The sequence below is a fragment of the Moesziomyces antarcticus genome (genome assembly GCF_000747765.1).
Source record: "Moesziomyces antarcticus DNA, scaffold: scaffold_v10008, strain JCM 10317, whole genome shotgun sequence".
Lineage (NCBI taxonomy): Eukaryota > Fungi > Basidiomycota > Ustilaginomycetes > Ustilaginales > Ustilaginaceae > Moesziomyces > Moesziomyces antarcticus.
In genome coordinates this window covers 548245-566173 of record NW_014639002.1, presented here as the reverse complement: position 1 = coordinate 566173, position 17929 = coordinate 548245, and the positions used below count along the sequence as shown (strand labels likewise).

General features: G+C 62.4%; 6 protein-coding genes across 6 annotated transcripts; 3 read left to right on the top strand and 3 right to left on the bottom strand.

Annotated features, from left to right (window-relative positions):
* Positions 1 to 7: 7 nt before the first annotated feature.
* On the top strand, positions 8 to 535 carry PAN0_008d3617 (low molecular weight phosphotyrosine protein phosphatase-like; the record flags this gene model as incomplete). Its single annotated transcript, XM_014801118.1, has 1 exon — positions 8 to 535. The coding sequence occupies one exon, from the start codon at positions 8 to 10 to the stop codon at positions 533 to 535; it is 528 nt and encodes a 175-aa protein (XP_014656604.1).
* Positions 536 to 563: 28 nt separating this feature from the next.
* PAN0_008c3616 (mitochondrial cytochrome c oxidase assembly factor protein) lies at positions 564 to 969 on the bottom strand (the record flags this gene model as incomplete). The annotated part of the gene is made up of 2 exons (XM_014801117.1): positions 564 to 785; positions 859 to 969. 2 exons carry the CDS (start codon positions 967 to 969, stop codon positions 564 to 566), a joined length of 333 nt encoding a protein of 110 aa, XP_014656603.1.
* A 246-nt stretch (positions 970 to 1215) lies between these two features.
* Positions 1216 to 2520, bottom strand: PAN0_008c3615 (uncharacterized protein; the record flags this gene model as incomplete). Its single annotated transcript, XM_014801116.1, has 1 exon — positions 1216 to 2520. One exon carries the CDS (start codon positions 2518 to 2520, stop codon positions 1216 to 1218), a length of 1305 nt encoding a protein of 434 aa, XP_014656602.1.
* A 1001-nt stretch (positions 2521 to 3521) lies between these two features.
* On the top strand, positions 3522 to 13133 carry PAN0_008d3614 (dynein heavy chain; the record flags this gene model as incomplete). The annotated part of the gene is made up of 1 exon (XM_014801115.1): positions 3522 to 13133. One exon carries the CDS (start codon positions 3522 to 3524, stop codon positions 13131 to 13133), a length of 9612 nt encoding a protein of 3203 aa, XP_014656601.1.
* Positions 13134 to 13654: 521 nt separating this feature from the next.
* PAN0_008c3613 (ubiquitin) lies at positions 13655 to 14659 on the bottom strand (the record flags this gene model as incomplete). Its single annotated transcript, XM_014801114.1, has 1 exon — positions 13655 to 14659. The coding sequence occupies one exon, from the start codon at positions 14657 to 14659 to the stop codon at positions 13655 to 13657; it is 1005 nt and encodes a 334-aa protein (XP_014656600.1).
* Positions 14660 to 16083: 1424 nt separating this feature from the next.
* On the top strand, positions 16084 to 17919 carry PAN0_008d3612 (kinase-like protein; the record flags this gene model as incomplete). Its single annotated transcript, XM_014801113.1, has 1 exon — positions 16084 to 17919. One exon carries the CDS (start codon positions 16084 to 16086, stop codon positions 17917 to 17919), a length of 1836 nt encoding a protein of 611 aa, XP_014656599.1.
* Between the last annotated feature and the right edge of the window lie 10 nt (positions 17920 to 17929).

Genomic DNA, 17929 nt, shown 5'->3' with positions numbered 1-17929 from the left:
TATCGCCATGTCATCCTCCTCCTCCTCAAATCGCGCTTCCGCCTCGGGCGGGCGTGACAAGATCAACGTCCTCTTCTGCTGCCTCGGCAACATCTGTCGCTCACCCATGGCGCTGGCCGTCTTCGAGGACACGTGCGTGCAAGCCGGCGTGCGCGATCGATTCGGCACGCTCGACTCGTGCGGCACAGGCAACTACCACGAGGGCGAAGAACCCGACGAACGAACAACCGCGCTCCTTGTGCGCAGAAACATCCCCTACGACGCCGAGAACTTTGCCCGCGGTGTGCGCGATGCCGACTTTACCACCTTCCACTACATTTTCGGGATGGACACCAACAATGTGCGTAACCTCAAGACCATGGCTCCGCGAGGATGCACCGCGCAGATCAGACTGTTTGGTGAGGTGGATGATAACAAGCCCATCGCCGATCCGTACTACATCGGCGGCAAGCAAGGGTTTGAGACCACGTATAAGCAGGTGCGAAGGTACTCCGAGAAGTTCCTGCAGGAACTCGGTCTCACTAAAGCAGAGTAGAAATACAAAAGGCTTCCATTCCGTGAGGCTATACGAGACGCTCATTCGTCTGGGCGGCATCCTTGAGCATGCTGACCACCTTGGGTTCGCTTGCTTCTCTGTGGGATGATTGGGCTTGGTCGAGTTTGAGACGCTCCTCGCGACGCGCGAGACGTTTTTGCTTCATCTCGTCGAGCGCCGTCCTGACATCGTCCGACGTGCGGGGCGGTCGATAGAGCGATTCCTCCTTGGGCCAGAACTGGTCGCGAATCTGTCCCACCCCTCAAAGAACACAAGTCAGCGGAGGGATTTCGTATGCGGTGTGTTGGGCTGAGTATACGTACGGGCAGCACGTTGCGGTGGTACCACTCGGGATCGCCATAGTGCACCATGACGGCGAGTGGGAAGAAGAGGTACATGCCGAACTTGAACAGCTCCAGATTCGGGCCCGCCATCGTGACGACCAGCACGGGTATGCGACGAGCGGGTCAAAGGTGAACGGATCGTGGCAGTGGAAGGAGGAGCGGTAAAGTGAGGCTGAGCTAAAGCGCGCACTCCAGCGGCCCTTTTTTTTTGGCTCCGAGTTCCGAGTGCTTCTCAATGTGGAGACGCCTTTCGATGTTCATTGCTCACCACCACCCTCTCCATACTGACATGCATTCGACTTGGTATCATTGACACATCTGTGGGGTGGGGGGCTACTACTCGTCGCTTTCGTCGGGCACATCGTTACTTGCACCTTTGGCATCCGCCGTATACCCGACCAGCTCCTGTGCCAGATCGGGCACATCGCCACCGCCCGACTTGGCCTGCTCGCCAAATAGCGCATTCCTGCCCTGCACCGAGCCGTAGATCTTAGTCGCGCTATGTCCGGCATTCTCCACCACCGACAGTGTATGTCTCAACTGCGCACCCTTGAACCTCCTTGCACCCGCAGATGTCGATGCGGGCACATTGCGCTGCGGGTCTTTGCCCTCGAGCATGGGGAATGTGCCGGGCAAGTTGCGCAGATCGGCACCGGTGCCGGCGAGAAGGTTAATGTACTTCCAGTAGGCGAGGTTTCGATTGCGTCTCTTGGGTCCTCCGACCGCGTGGGCCATGCAGGTCTGGTCGCCCTCGTCGGTGCGTGTGTCGTTGAGCCCGACAATGTAGCGCACCTCGCGCGCCGCATAGGTGCGGAAGAGGTCGGCTGCATTGCGGTTGCTAAGCGCAGCGTAGTCGGACGAGTACCTGCGCGTGCCGTATCGGTAGTCGTTCCAGGCGGGACACGATGTGGTGTCCACGGCCACGGGTCGATCGGGCGTAAAGTAGAGCTGCGAAGATGGATCGCCAATCACGTACCGCACGCTGAGTCGGGCGGGGGCAGGGTTGGGCATGCCAAGTACGGCGTAGCGCTGCAACATCTGTGCACCCCCACCGTGCGCTACAAATGTGATCCACTTCATCTTTGGATACGTCCGGCGATTGCTAAACCGGCGCACCATTGCATCGAGCACGCTGAACGACGAAACGCCGCTGCCCCTGGGGTGTGTACTGGCTTCACCGGCAGTCCAGGCGTTGAAATCCGCCCATGCGAGGTGCGAGGTGTTGTATGCGCGTCGATCGCGCGTTGTGCTGAAGAACATCGGTGCGACACGGATGGAGTTGTTGCTAGCCGAACCGATCCCCTCGTCGCGCGCGTGCGACCAGGCATTGTTGAGCACGCGAAAGTACGTGTTGGCATTGCGGTCGACGCCGTGCACGATGATGAACGCCGATTCGGCTTCCGACTCGTTGGCGGGCGTCTGCGAGTACCATGTGAAGACCTGGCTGGTCGAGGTGATGTTGAGCGAGCGCGCATAGGCGCCGGTGGGTGTACGTCCTACAGTGCGGTGCGAGATGTCGCCAGATACACCGCGCACAGAGGTGAATGCATCGCACACCACCCCCGACACGCACAGTAGCAGCAAGACCACATACAGCATCGCGGCGAGATCAGTAAAGCGATGGTGGTGAGGCGCACACATGCTGCTTTCTCGAAAGACCTAAAGCAGTTGCTACCAGCTTCTACTTGGACACGCAGCCGTCGACAGCCTTGCCATGCAACAAGAGACTGGGCTGTCGAAGCTTCGGCTCGCCGCACCGCCACCGCCACAGCGCTTCATCTGTGCACGCCCCCTTGCTGTTTTCGACCGGGGTGCCCGAGCCTTTTTGCTGCTCGATTTGCTCCTCGGCATCTGCTCTTTCATCTGGGCGTTCGACCCCTCCCCACCCGACAGTGGTGTACCGTACTCGGCCACAATGAAGCTGGGCGACAACGCCGAGAAGAGCGAGCCATGCATGGATCGGCCGCCTGCATGAATGCCGGCACAGGCAGCTCGGCGTTCGCGCAGCACCAATTCAAACGCCGCCCCTCGCCAACTCCGACCCGCAACCCCCCCAGCAACAGCAAAATCTCGAATGAAGCAACCAACACGGTTCTCATGGAACCGAAGTGGGGTAGGAGGGCAACCGTGCGACACAACGCAGCGTCCATACCGGCAGTGTAAAGTGGTTCAAGGGACAGGCGAGTGCCGTGTTGAACAGCGCCCTGTCAGAAAGCTGCATTTTTGCTGCCATGTTTTGTTGGCGCCTTTTTTTATTTCCTTTTTCATTTTTACGCCCATTTTGTTCAGATAGAGGGTGCCATTTCCGATCCCATTCTCGGGCGAAATAAAGAAATGCTGTGACTGTTAGGACGTACAGGAAAACACGGTGAAACGGGGCCAAAATCGAGGCCCAGGGTCTTTTGGGCCAGCGCCGAGGATCACGCGTGCGAGTCGGTTCAGACCAACACTTTTCGAAGCGATTTTGACACGCGCTCGGTCCCCACTCCAGCAGCTCAGCAGAGAGAGGGCCACACGTGAATCACGAATCCCCACCGTCGGCCAGCTCAGCTTGCTCAGCTTGCTGCCACCACCACCCCAGCATCACCTCTTCCATCACTACGCTGCACTCTTCGCTCGGTCTGGCACCGCCACGCGCCAACATGGACGAGCCATACAGCGGCTCCAACGGCCGTCTGGTCGCCAGCAGCCGCAACGATGCGCCGCCCGATGCGCCGCCCGAGCCAGACCTCGTCTCCAAGGGCGGCCTCTCCTCCACCGACCTCTCGCCCTCCTCCTCGGCAGCAAGGTTCAACGGCCTCGTTGACACGGCCAGGCTCAAGAACTACTTTCGCTCTCTGCTTCCCGTCCTCCTCGATACCGATGCTTCCGTCATCTCGGAGCGCCTGCTCGACACGCCCACGTGGAAGGACAGCGCAAACCTCTTTGCCTGCGACCCCAACGTCATGGCTGCCTACATTAACAAGATCCGCCGTCAGGATTCGGCCGCAGACGCTCCAGAACACCACCTCTTCGACTACGAAATGTCCACACACGCTTCCTACTCGTCGCGCCACGTCTCGAGCATCGCCCTCATCAAGCGCGTCGCCGTGCTCGACGCCGCCGTGCCCCTCCCACATCAGCTCCACGTACTCACGCTCTTTGGCCCCGCTGCGGCCCCGTCCACATCCACAGATGCCGCTGCTGCTCCAACAACAGCATCAGACGCTGCTGGCGCCAGGAACGCCAACGACGACGCCGACGAAGCCACCGCCGCAACCACCGTCCGAGAGAGCCCCTACGAGGCGCTTCACAGCGTGGTCCACAACGTCATGTCGCCCTGGTTCGACGCTTTCGTCGCCAGCAAGGCTCCCAAGGACAAGTCGCTCACATCCGGCGCAAAGCCAAAGGACAGCGATACAAAGATGGGCATCCCCATGGCGAAGCGCAAGTTCGCAGAACTCGAACTCAGCCTCTTCCACCTCCAGCAGAACGTCGACATCCCAGACATCACCCTCTCCATCCATCCCGTCGTACGCGCCGCCGTAGACCGATGCCACGCCGCCGCCGTCCGCGTCAGCGTCGACGCCGTCGAGCCCGCCTCGCTCCTCCAGGACTCGTCCTTCCTCAACAAGCTCCAGTCCGACGTCAACGCCTGGGTCAAGGAAGTACAGACCATCACAAAGCTCGACCGCAGCGTCGCCTCCGGTTCCGCCTCCCAAGAGATCAACTTTTGGCTCTCCATGGAAAAGGCGCAGGAGTCCATCGAGCAGCAGCTCCGCTCCGACCCCATCGTCCTCACCCTCGACATCCTCAAGCATGCAAAGCGCTTCCACGCAACCGTCTCCTTCCTCGCAGACACCGGCCTCAAGGACTGCGCTGAAAAGACGCACAACTACAACCTCCTCATGAAGGACTTCCCCATCAACGAGCTCCTCTCCGCCACCGACCTCGACAAGTGCGCAGACGCCCTCAGCGCCATCTTCAACCACCTCAACAAGAAGCTCCGCATCAGCCCCTACCCCGTCAAGCGCGCCCTCCCGCTCGTCGAGGCCATCAGCCGCGACCTCAACGACACCCTGCTCAAGGTGCTCGCCTCCCAGCGCATCATGTGGCACGAGTTCCCGCGCTTCTCCGACACCATCTCGGCAACCCAAGACGTCTTCCACGTCTGGGACGAGCTCATCAAGGACTTTGTCAACATCGCCCGCGAAGTCACCCGCAAGCGCTCCGAAAAGTTCCTCCCCATCAAGATCAACCCGGCACACGCAAAGCTCCGCGAGCGCCTCAACTACATTGGCGCCTTCCGAAAGACCCACGAGCAACTCCGCGCCATGGTCAGCTCCGGCAAGGGGCTCATCCTCCCCGGCGCAAACGCCGGCGGCGTCGCAAGCGCAGGCGCCGCCAACGAGCGCCACGTCGCCACACAGAACCTCGCCGGCATCGAGATGAGCGAAGAGATCCGCGCCGCCTACGACCAGGTCAAGGTCATCGACGTCCTCGACGTCTCCCAAGAGGGCACCGAGATCTGGACCACAGCCGAAGGCGCCTACAACGAACGTGTGGCGCGCGTCGAGAATACGCTCATCGCCCGTCTGCGCGACCTCCTCGGCCAGGCCAAATCCGCCCGCGAGATGCTCCGCGTCCTCTCCCAGTTCAACAGCCTCTTTGTCAGGCCCAAGGTGCGCGGCGCCGTGCAGGAGTACCAGCAGCAGCTGCTCAACAGCGTCAAATCCGACATCAAGTCGCTCCACGACAAGTTCAAGGCGCAGTACCGTCCCTCCGAGGCAAACCACATGAGCCAGCTCCGCGACGTGCCCGAGATCGCAGGCGCCATCATCTGGGCACGCCAGATCGAGCGCCAGCTCAACATCTACATGAAGCGCGTCGAAGACGTCCTCGGCAAGGGCTGGGAGCTCTACGCAGAGGGCCAGAAGCTGCAGAGCGAGAGCGAGACCTTCCGGCGCAAGCTCGACACGCGTTCGCTCTTCGACAGCTGGCTCCACGACATCAACCGCCGCGACATGACCATCGCCGGTCGCGTCTTCGACGTCACCAAGAACCGCGCCGCCAACAATGCGCTCCAGCTCAGCGTCAACTTTGACGGACACACCATCTCGCTCTTCAAGGAGGTGCGCAACCTCATCTGGCTCAACTTCCAGATCCCGCACGCCATCACCAACCTCGCCAAGGACGCCAAAAAGGTCTACCCGCACGCCGTCTCGCTCATGGAAACAGTGCGCACGTACAACCAGACCTGCAGCCTCGTGCGTGCCAACCCTGAAATCACGTGCCTCATCGCCCAGGTTCACGCCGACGCCCACCAGCTCATCTCGCAGGGCATGACGCTCCGCTGGGAGCACTTTGCAAACATCTACGAGAGCCACCGCGCCGCCTCGTACCTGCCCGGCTCCGGCGCAGACGCCGGCCGCGAGAATCGCCAGGTCGCCTTTGTCCGCCAGTTCGCCAGCACCGTCAGCCTCTTCCAGGACAAGACCGCCGAGCTCATCGAGATCCAGCGCGACATGCGCGCCACCATCGACGAGCTCGCCAAGTGCGCCTACCGCTCCGACGCCTTTGCAGAGCGTCTGCAGAAGATCCAGAACACCATCGACAAGCTCAACCTCGAGGGCTACCCCAACCTCGAAGAGTGGGTCGGCAACCTCGACGGCCTCATCGAGGACGTGCTGCTGCGCCGGCTCAGGTCGGTCAGTGCCGCCTGGTGCACCGCTTTCGTGGGTCATGGTCAGAGCCAGGGCGGCGCAGGTGCCGCACGCGGCGATCGCAGGTCCAAAAAGGTAGTCATCAACGGCACGGCGGGAGGCGCTGCCCAGGACGCCGAGGGCGCCGTCGAGGATATTGTGCTGGAGCCCATCACGCACGAGGTGCGCATCCAGAACCAGGTCATCTTCCTCGACCCACCCCTCGAGCACGCACGTGCTTCGTGGTTCCGTCAGCTTCACGAGGTGCTTTCGGTCGTCTGCTGCCTCACGCGCGTCCAGAGCTCGCGCTACGAGATCGGCCTGCAGATGCGCACCAAGCAGCGCGTCACCGAGAACGACTACACCTCGCTGCTCACGCGCTTCCAGGACGACTCGCTCGAGCGGCCGTTCGTGCTCATCGAGGCCAAGCTCGCCGAGGTGGGCAGCTACGTTGCCAAGTGGCTCCAGTTCCAGTCGCTGTGGGACCTCGAGTCCGAGCATGTGTTTGCGCGCCTCGGCGACTCGCTCGCCAGCTGGCAGCAGCTGCTCGCCGAGATCCGCCGCACGCGCGCCACCTTTGACAACTCGGACACCCAGCGCTCGTTTGGCATCTGCGTCATCGACTACGACCAGGTGCAGAGCAAGGTCAACGCAAAGTACGACACGTGGCAGCGCGACATCCTCAACCGCTTCGGCACCAAGCTCGGCGCCGCCATGCGCGACGTGCACGCCGCCGTCGCCAAGGCGCGCGTCGAGCTCGAGCAGCACAGCATCGAGGGCAGCTCCACCGCGCAGGCGGTCACCTTCATCACGTTTGTGCAGGATCTCAAGCGCAAGACCAAGGCGTGGCAGCCGCAGATCGACATCTTTGGCACGGGCCAGAAGACGCTCGAGCGCCAGCGCTACATGTTCCCGCAGGACTGGCTCTACGTCGACCAGGTCGAGGGCGAGTGGAGCGCCTTCCAGGAGATCCTCACGCGCAAGAACGCCAGCATCCAGGAGCAGCTCGCCGGCCTCCAGATGAAGATCATCGCAGAGGACAAGATCGTGAGCGAAAAGATGGCCACGCTCATCAGCGAGTGGGAGCAGCAGAAGCCCATCCAGGGCACGCTCAAGGCCGACGGCGCCATGAACACCATCAACGTCTTCGAGTCGCGCGTCGCCAAGCTCGCCGAGGACCGCGCGCTGGTCGTGCGCGCCAAGGAGGCGCTCGACCTCGAGCACACGCAGGACGACAGGCTCGAGCCGGTGTTCGAGGAGCTGCGCGACCTCAAGACGGTCTGGACCGCGCTCTCGGGCACGTGGGGCCAGCTCGCCGAGATCCGCGACACCAACTGGAGCAACGTGCAGCCGAGGAAGCTGCGCCAGCAGCTCGATGCGCTGCTCGCCCAGACGCGCGACATGCCCAGCCGCATGCGCCAGTACGCGGCGTTCGAGTACGTGCAGGAGCACCTGCGCGCGCTGCTCAAGAGCAACGCCGTCATCTCGGATCTCAAGTCCGAGGCGATGCGCGAGCGTCACTGGCGCTCGCTCTTCAAGCAGCTCAAGGTGCACGACCACTACTCGGCCAGCAGCATGACGCTCGGCACCGTGTGGGACCTCGACCTCAAGAGGCACGACGCCGCCGTCAAGGCCGTCGTCGCGCAGGCGCAGGGCGAGCTGGCGCTCGAGGAGTACCTCAAGCAGGTGCGCGAGGCGTGGACCAACTACACGCTCGATCTGGTCAACTACCAGAACAAGTGCCGCCTCATCCGCGGCTGGGACAACCTCTTCCAGCTCGCGGGCGACAACCTGAATGCGCTGCGGGCCATGTCGATGAGTCCGCACTACAAGGTGTTCGAGGAGGAGGCGTCGCTGTGGGAGGACCGGCTGAGCAAGATCTCGGTGCTCTTTGACACCTGGATCGACGTCCAGCGCCAGTGGGTGTATCTCGAGGGCATCTTTAGCGGCAGCGCCGAGATCCGCCACATCCTGCCCGTCGAGAGCTCGCGCTTCCAGAACATCAACACCGAGTTCCTCACCGTGATGCGCAAGGTGTACAAGTCGCCCTTCGTGCTCGACGTGCTCAACATCCCGGGCGTCCAGAAGAGCCTCGAGCGTCTGGCCGACCTGCTGAGCAAGATCCAGAAGGCGCTCGGAGAGTATCTGGAGCGCGAGCGCGCCAACTTCCCGCGCTTCTACTTTGTCGGCGACGAGGACCTGCTCGAGATCATCGGCAACTCCAAGGACACCGCGCGCATCCTCAAGCACCTCAAGAAGATGTTTGCCGGCATCGCCACCGTCGAGCTCGACGAGGCCGCCGGCACGCTCACCGCCATGGTGAGCCGCGAGGGCGAGACGGTGCCGTTCCGCACGCCCATCCTGCTCAAGGACTACCCCAAGATCAACGACTGGCTCGCCAAGGTCGAGAGCGAGATGCGGCTGTCGCTCGCCGAACTCCTGTCCGAGGCGGCCGCCGAGCTCGAAACGTTCTACGCGAGCGTCGACTCGCTCACGCTCGACCGGTTTTTGGCGTGGATCGCAAAGTATCCGGCGCAGCTCGTCGTGCTGGCGGTGCAGGCGCGCTGGACGGCGATGGTGGATGCGGCGTTCGAGGGCGGTGCGGGGCTGCAGCATCCGCTCGACGTCGTGCTGCGCGGGCTCGACCTGCTCGCCGACACGGTGCTGACCGATGTCGAGGCGCTGCAGCGCCGCAAGTGCGAGCACCTCATCACCGAGCTCGTGCACCAGCGAGACGTCATCCGCCTGCTCGTGCAGCAGAAGGTCGAGAGCGCACGCGACTTCAACTGGCTCTCGCAGATGCGCTTCTACCTCAACCGGCAGGTGGACAAGCCGCTGGACCGCCTCACGGTGCAGATGGCCAACGCCACCTTCGCGTACGGCTACGAGTATCTGGGTGTGCCCGATCGGCTGGTGCAGACGCCGCTCACCGACCGATGCTACCTCACGCTCACGCAGGCGCTCCACTACAAGCTCGGCGGCGCGCCGTTCGGACCGGCAGGCACGGGCAAGACCGAGTCGGTCAAGGCGCTCGGCGTGCAGCTGGGCATGTTTGTCATTGTGTTCTGCTGCGACGAGACGTTCGACTTCCAGGCCATGGGCCGCATCTTTGTGGGCCTCTGCCGCGTCGGCGCCTGGGGCTGCTTCGACGAGTTCAATCGACTCGAGGAGCGCATCCTGTCGGCCGTGTCGCAGCAGATCCAGAGCATCCAGCAGGGTCTGGCCGACTCGAGCGGCGCCAACGCCAGCAGCAGCGGCAGCAGCAGCAGCGGCGCAGGCGAGATCGAGCTGCTCGGTAAGAAGGTGCCGCTCAACGACCGCGTCGGCATCTTTATCACCACCAACCCGACGTACGCCGGCCGATCCAATCTGCCGGACAACCTCAAGAAGCTCTTCCGCAACATGGCCATGACGCATCCGGACCGCGAGCTGATTGCGCAGGTCATGCTCTTCTCGCAGGGCTTCCGCACCGCCGAGACGCTCGCCTCCAAGATCGTGCCGTTCTTCAACCTGTGCCTCGAGCAGCTCAGTCCGCAGCCGCACTACGACTTTGGGCTGCGTGCGCTCAAGGCGGTGCTGGTGAGCGCGGGCCAGCTCAAGCGCGAGCACATGCTTGGCGGCGGCGACGGCGAGGTGGCGACGCACGCGGCGATCGAGGTGTCGGAGCAGGAGATCCTCATCCAGAGCGTGTCCGAGACGATCGTGCCCAAGCTGGTGGCCGAGGACGTGCCGCTGCTCAAGAGCCTGCTGTCCGACGTCTTCCCCGGCGTCGAGTACAAGCCGGTCAACCTCGAGGTGCTGCGCGGCCACATCGAGGCGGTGTGTGCCGAGCGCCATCTGGTCGAGGGCGGGCTTTGGACGGACAAGGTGCTGCAGCTGTACCAGATCCAGAAGATCTCGCACGGCCTCATGCTCGTCGGGCCGTCGGGCACGGGCAAGACGCAGGCGTGGCAGGTGCTGCTTGCGGCGCTCGAGCGGCTCGAGGGCCAGGAGGGCGTGTCGTACGTGATCGACCCCAAGGCGGTGTCCAAGGAGAGTCTGTACGGCACGCTCGATCCGACGACGCGCGAGTGGAACGACGGCCTCTTCACGCAGGTGCTGCGCAAGATCATCGACAATGTCAGGGGCGAGAGCGCCAAGCGCCACTGGATCGTGTTTGACGGCGACGTGGATCCGGAATGGGTCGAGAACCTCAACTCGGTGCTCGACGACAACAAGCTGCTCACGCTGCCCAACGGCGAGCGGCTCAACCTGCCGCCCAACGTGCGCATCATGTTTGAGGTCGAGTCGCTGCGCTACGCCACGCTGGCGACGGTGTCGCGCTGCGGCATGATCTGGTTCAGCGACGACATTGTGCGCCCCTCGATGCTCTACTCGCGCTACCTGACGGGTCTGCGCTCGACGCCGATCGAGCTCGACGACGACGAGCTGGTGGGTGCGGTGGCGGCGCGGCGTGCGGCGGCGGCAGCCTCGACGGCAGCAACCACCACGAGCGAGGTGAGCCCCGACTTGCTCGTGCAGCGCGCGGTGGCGGACGCGCTGGCGCCGCTATTCGACGACGACGGCCTGGTGAACGGCGCGCTCGAGTTCGCGCGGTCCAAGCCGCACATTATGGACTTCACCGAGGCGCGTGCGCTGTCGACGCTCTTTTCGCTCGTCAACAAGACGATCCGCAACGTGCTCGACTACAACGCAGCGCATCCGGACTTTCCGCTGGGCGGCGAGCAGATCGAGGCGTATGCGACGCGGCGGCTGCTGCTCGCGCTCGTGTGGGCGTTTACGGGCGATGCGAAGCTCGAGGTGCGCGCCGAGATGGGCGAGCATCTGCGCAGCCGCACGGGCATCGAGCTGCCGCCGCTCGGCGCGGGCGCGTCGCTGATCGACTGGGACGTGACGCTGACGCGCGGCGCGGTGGAGTGGACGTCGTGGCTGAGCAAGGTGCCTACGATCGAGATCGACACGGCGGCGGTGTCGGCGGCGGACGTGGTGGTGCCCACCATCGACACGGTGCGCCACGAGGACGTGCTGTACTCGTGGCTGTCCGAGCACAAGCCGCTCATGCTGTGCGGTCCGCCCGGCTCGGGCAAGACCATGACGCTGTTTTCGGCGCTGCGCAAGCTGCCGGACATGGAGGTGGTGGGGCTCAACTTTTCGTCGGCGACGACGCCCGAGCTCATCCTCAAGACGTTTGAGCAGTACTGCGAGTACCGCAAGACGCCGAACGGGATCGTGCTCTCGCCGTCGCAGATCGGACGCTGGCTCGTGCTCTTTTGCGACGAGATCAACCTGCCCGCCACGGACAAGTACGGCACGCAGCGCGTCATCTCGTTCCTGCGCCAGCTCGTCGAGGGCGGTGGGTTTTGGCGGATCAGCGACAAGGCGTGGGTGCGGCTGGAGCGGATCCAGTTTGTCGGGGCGTGCAATCCGCCTACGGATCCGGGACGTGTGGCGCTGTCGCACAGGTTCCTGCGACATGCGCCGCTGATCATGGTCGACTATCCGGGCGAGATTTCGCTCAACCAGATCTACGGCACGTTCAACCGCGCGCTGCTCAAGGTGACGCCGAATCTGCGCGGGTATGCCGAGGCGCTCACGGCGGGCATGGTGGACTTCTACCTGGCGAGTCAGCGGCGGTTTACGCCCGACATCCAGGCGCACTATGTCTACTCGCCGCGCGAGCTGACGCGGTGGATGCGCGGCATCTTTGAGGCGATCCGCGAGCTGGAGGCGTTGTCGGTGGAGGGGCTGGTGCGCGTGTGGGCGCACGAGGGGTTGCGGCTGTTCCAGGACCGGCTGGTTGGGCGCGACGAGAAGCGGTGGACGGACGAGCAGCTGGATGCTGTTGCGGCGCATCGGTTCCCGAGCGTCGACACGGGCGTGGCGTTGGCGCGGCCGATTCTGTTCAGCAACTGGCTGAGCAAGGAGTACAAGAGCGTGGGGCGCGAGGCTGTGCGCGAGTATGCCAAGGCGCGACTCAAGGGGTATTCGGACGAGGAGCTCGAGGCGAGTCTGGTGCTGCACGATAGCGTGTTGGATCTGGCGCTGTCGTGCGATCGCGTGCTGCGGCAGCCGGCTGGGCACTTGCTGTTGATCGGTGCGTCGGGAAGTGGACGTACGACGGTGACGCGGTTCTGCGCCTGGATGCGCGGCTTGTCGCTGTTCAGCATCAGCACGAGCAACCGGTATACCGAGGAGCACTTTGACGACGACCTGCGTGCGCTGCTGCGCCGCGTCGGATGCAAGGGCGAGAAGGTGTGCTGGACGATCGACGAGTCGCAGATGTCCAATGCCGCGCGGCTGGAGAAGCTCAACACGCTTCTGGCCAATGCCGAGGTGGCAGGGCTGTTCGAGGGCGACGAGTACGCGAGTTTGGTCAGCGCCCTGCGAGAGGCTAGTCAGAGGAACGGGCTGATGCTCGATCAGGACGAGGAGCTGTTTGCCTTCTTCCGCGGCGAGATCACGCGCAACCTGCATGTCGCACTGACGATGAACCCTCCCGAGGGCGGCACTGGGTCCAAAGCCGCCGCCAGTCCGGCGCTGTTCAACCGCACCAGCATTCTGTTCTGCTGGTGAATCACAGCCCCCCCTCCCCCCCTATCGCCAACAAAGTACCTTTCAAATTCAAGAGCTCCATTTCGTGTGCACAGTGTGAGCGCGAGCGGTGCAAGATGAAGCTTGGTTGTGCACGCGCCGATCCGCATGGTGCAGAGTCCCAGGTTGTGAATCAATATCACCCTCTCGACGCGGCTGTGTGCCGAGGTTGAGCCACATACCGTGCCACAAATGCGCCCTCTTGCTCACTTCTCCACCCTCGTGATGGCCTGCACACCTCCATGTGCGTCCACGCCATGCATCCGCGCGCAGCCTCTTCTCATCCGCTCACCTTCGCCAGTTCTGCCAACAAGCCCGAGTCATGAGCTCAATCCATCAAGCCACAGTCGTAAGCACAGCTCCACACACTCTCCTCACACGCACACACAGCATTCGCAAGAAGAAAAGGGGATATACCACAAGCCGGTGCACGTGCGACGGCTTGGGCTCGAGGGGGAATCAATGTATCATTGCAGAGGAGCTGCCTATTCGTCGAGGACCGATCAGTTGCCGCCACGCAGACGCAGCACGAGGTGCAGCGTGCTCTCCTTCTGGATGTTGTAGTCCGAAAGAGTGCGGCCATCCTCGAGCTGCTTGCCGGCAAAGATGAGACGCTGCTGGTCAGGAGGGATACCCTCCTTGTCCTGAATCTTGGCCTTGACGTTGTCGATCGTGTCCGACGACTCGACCTCGAGAGTGATCGTCTTTCCAGTGAGCGTCTTGACGAAAATCTGCATACCACCGCGGAGTCGGAGGACGAGATGAAGCGTGCTCTCCTTCTGGATGTTGTAGTCGGACAGCGTACGACCATCTTCGAGTTGCTTGCCGGCGAAGATCAATCGCTGCTGGTCAGGGGGGATGCCCTCCTTGTCCTGGATCTTGGCCTTCACATTGTCAATGGTATCGGAAGACTCGACTTCCAGCGTGATGGTCTTGCCAGTCAAGGTCTTGACGAAAATCTGCATACCACCGCGGAGACGCAGGACGAGGTGGAGGGTGGACTCCTTCTGAATGTTGTAGTCAGACAGGGTGCGGCCATCTTCGAGCTGCTTTCCCGCAAAGATGAGGCGCTGCTGGTCGGGAGGAATGCCTTCCTTGTCCTGGATCTTGGCCTTGACATTGTCGATCGTGTCCGACGACTCGACCTCGAGGGTGATGGTCTTGCCGGTCAAGGTCTTGACGAAGATCTGCATACCACCACGCAGGCGGAGAACGAGGTGAAGAGTCGATTCCTTCTGGATGTTGTAGTCCGAGAGGGTACGGCCATCCTCGAGCTGCTTTCCTGCGAAAATGAGACGCTGCTGGTCGGGAGGGATTCCCTCCTTATCCTGGATCTTGGCCTTGACGTTGTCGATAGTGTCCGACGACTCCACCTCGAGGGTGATGGTCTTGCCGGTCAGAGTCTTGACAAAGATCTGCATGGCCTGGAGCAGAGGGAAAAGGGCGGAGGAACAAAGGTCAGTATGCTGCGGGGGAGAGGCGAGAAAGGGGAGAAAACAGGCGTTCATTGGTGGAGAGTGCGCGTCGCCTACAGACCCTGCAGGCGACGTGCATGAACGTCGCAGAGGCGGATGGATGGGAATGCTCCACTTACTGGCTATAATCTGCAGTGCGAGTTACCGATGCAAACGGGTGGTTGATGGTGACGAAGATGGTGGTGAGAATGAAGGATGCGAGGATACCGAGGTGAGTAGCAGGTATCTGGTGATGTGCGTTGTGGAAAGGGAGCTGATGGTTACGACTGAGCCTCGAGTGATTATATACAGCGGGTGCGGTGCGGCGCGGGTTGCTGCGCGGTGGAGACTGGCTGAGTGCGGGCGGCTGCGCACGGCTCTCTCAAAGGGACGGGGAGACAGCGCGCGTGTGGAGAGCGGCTTTGCTGAGCTAGGCGCCACTCGACCGCCGACACTGGTGCAGTGCCTCGCTTCGGGCGTAAGGGTGTAGGGCAGGGCCGGGCGTGGCGAGGTGAGGCGGAGGGCATTAGGGCAGTGTGTGTGTGCTGCGCAGCGTGGCTGAGTTGCGTTATCGCAGGCGGTGCAGCGTGATCTGTGCAGAAGATGCGGCAGCAGCTCGCGGCGCGGCTCGTCTGTAATCGGCCGATTCAAAGTCGGAAATCGCCAAAAAATCGCGTGCCCATCGATGCGGCAGTTTCGATTTCCAAATGCAGAGGCCTCGGAGGCTGTGACGGCGCGGTTTGGTGTGTTGTAAGCCAGCGCCGAGTTTCGAATTCAATCGAACGTGCGCCAGCCAGAGGGGCACCGTGCATCGCGCATCGGGCTCCGCACATTGCGCTCGAGCCTGATCTGGACCTTCCGTTCCCATTCCCGAACGGCCGGCTGCGCCTCGGTCAGGTGTCAACCGCAGCGCAATGATGGCATCAAGTGCCGAATAGAACTACCCTGCCGCCCACGTTTTTCTTCTTCCGCTGCTGCTTGTCGATCTGTGCTGTCCGATGTAGTGACGAGCCGAACCCGCCACTCAGTCAAGCCGATAGAGGAAGCCGAAACTGTCCGCCACGCCCGCCACGCAGTGCATAATATCGATCGGGGCCTCTCGCTGTGAAGCAAAAGTGGAGGCATCGATTGGAGAAATTCGCGGCTTCTTGCATGCCCGCTCAGACCCTGAATTGCTCGGAGCTCCGAGCTGAGTTTTGTCGCTCAGTCCTTCCATCATCACACCAACCATCATATCGATATCCCACCCTTGCTGGCTAATCCCCAGCTGCCGCACGTCTCTCAATCCTTGTTGATGACCACCAGCCGCCCAAGGCTGTGACCAAGATCAGAGGCAAGCTTCCTGTCGGCCCGTCGCTTCGAGCCTGAATGGCCGCGAGCAGCCACGCCCGGCACACTGGCGTTCATCGCTGTATATCTGATGGCTGACTAGATTCACCTTCTCGTTCCTGCTGCTTGCTTGCATCTTGGCTTGCGCCATGTCTCATCCACGACAGGCTGCCGCATCGGGTCCATCACGCCATGCCACTTCTTCGAGTAGGAGCACTCGACGCTCACTCAGCCCTTTCCGTGCGTCCTCAAATACAGAGCCACCGAACAAGCGGCTGAGGAGGGAGGATGCACCGCCCAATGACGCAGATCCCAACCTCGACCGTCTGCTAGATGCGTACGATTCCGGCATCGATGAGGAGCAGCAAAGACGCCGCGTGCTAGAAGAGAGCCGGAAGCGCAGGCAGGCCATCCTCGACAAGCATCGCGGCTCCCAGAGCGTCCAGGCCTCGGAAGGCACTCCTGCTCCCAGCACTGCTGTGTCCACTCCGCAGAGCGAGGTGAAAGAGGCCCAGCCTCAATCTCAGCAGCCGTTCTCGCTGGTCAAGACCGCCACCTACACCACCGATGTCGCACCCGATGGCAGTGCGAATGCCCAGGATGCATCCGCAGCCGAATTCGATCCGGACGCTGATCGAGCGCAAGAGCTCGAGCGCCTCGAGAAACGACGCCAAGTCGCCCCACCACCCGCAAATCACCCAGCCGAGCCACCTCTATCAAAGAGCAACGAGGAGTTCCAGGAGATCGAAGTGACCGACGATGAAGACGAGGACGACATGGACATGTTTGCGCTCTCGGACGACGACGATGCATCCAAGTCGGATGCCAAGCCCAAAAAGACCAAGATCATCCGCGTCCCGTTGCGCGGCGCCTCGGTCGCCCCATCGGCGGTCAAAGCAACTGCAGCACCCATCTCGGACCCGGCTGCGGCGAGCATGGCGAACCTGTCGAGCAACTGGGACGACAACGACGGCTACCTGCGCACCATCCTCGGCGAGACGCTCGACGAGCGCTACCAGATCTCGGCGGTGCTGGGCAAAGGCATGTTCGCGTCGGTGGTGCGTGCGCGAGATCTGCGATCCGACGGCCGCCATGTCGCGATCAAGATCGTGCGTGTCCAAGAGAGCATGTATCGAGCGGGGCTCAAAGAGGTCGCCATGCTGCGTAAGCTCAACGCGGCGGATCCGGACGACCGCAAGCACGTGGTGCGGCTGGAGCGCCATTTCGACTACAAGGGCCATCTGTGCATGGTCTTCGAGTCGCTCGGCATGAACCTGCGCGACGTTGTGCGCAGGTACGGTCGCGATGTGGGGCTCAACCTGCAGGCGGTGCGCGTGTATGCGCACCAGCTGCTGCTCGCGCTGTCGCATCTAGCAAAGAACGAGGTGATGCATGCGGACATCAAGCCGGACAACGTGCTGGTCAACGACGCCAAGACCACGCTCAAGGTGTGCGACCTCGGCTCGGCGTCGTACGTGAGCGAGATGGAGATCACGCCCTACCTCGTCTCGCGCTTCTACCGTGCGCCCGAGATCATCCTCGGCCAGCCATACGACTGTGCGATCGACGTGTGGTCGACGGGGTGTACGATCTACGAGCTCGCCACGGGCAAGATCCTTTTCCCGGGCCGGACCAACAATCACATGCTGCTGTTGATGCAGGAGGCGCGCGGCAGGTTCACGGCCAAGCAGCTGCGCAAGAGCCAGTTTGGCGAACAGCACTTTGACGACACCAACGCCTTTCTTGGTGTGGAGACGGACAAGAGTTCGGGGAAGGAGGTGGTGCGCAGGGTGATGATCGGCAAGCCGAGTGCGGATGTGCGCTCGCGTCTGCTGCCATCCGATGCGGCCAAGAGGCTCAAGCCCGAGGAGGTCAAGGCGACCAATGCGCTCGTCGACCTGCTCGAAAGGTGTCTCGAGCTCGATCCGGCCAAGCGCATCAGCGCCAAAGATGCACTGGGCCATGCGTTCTTTGCCAACATCTGAACGGCGGAGC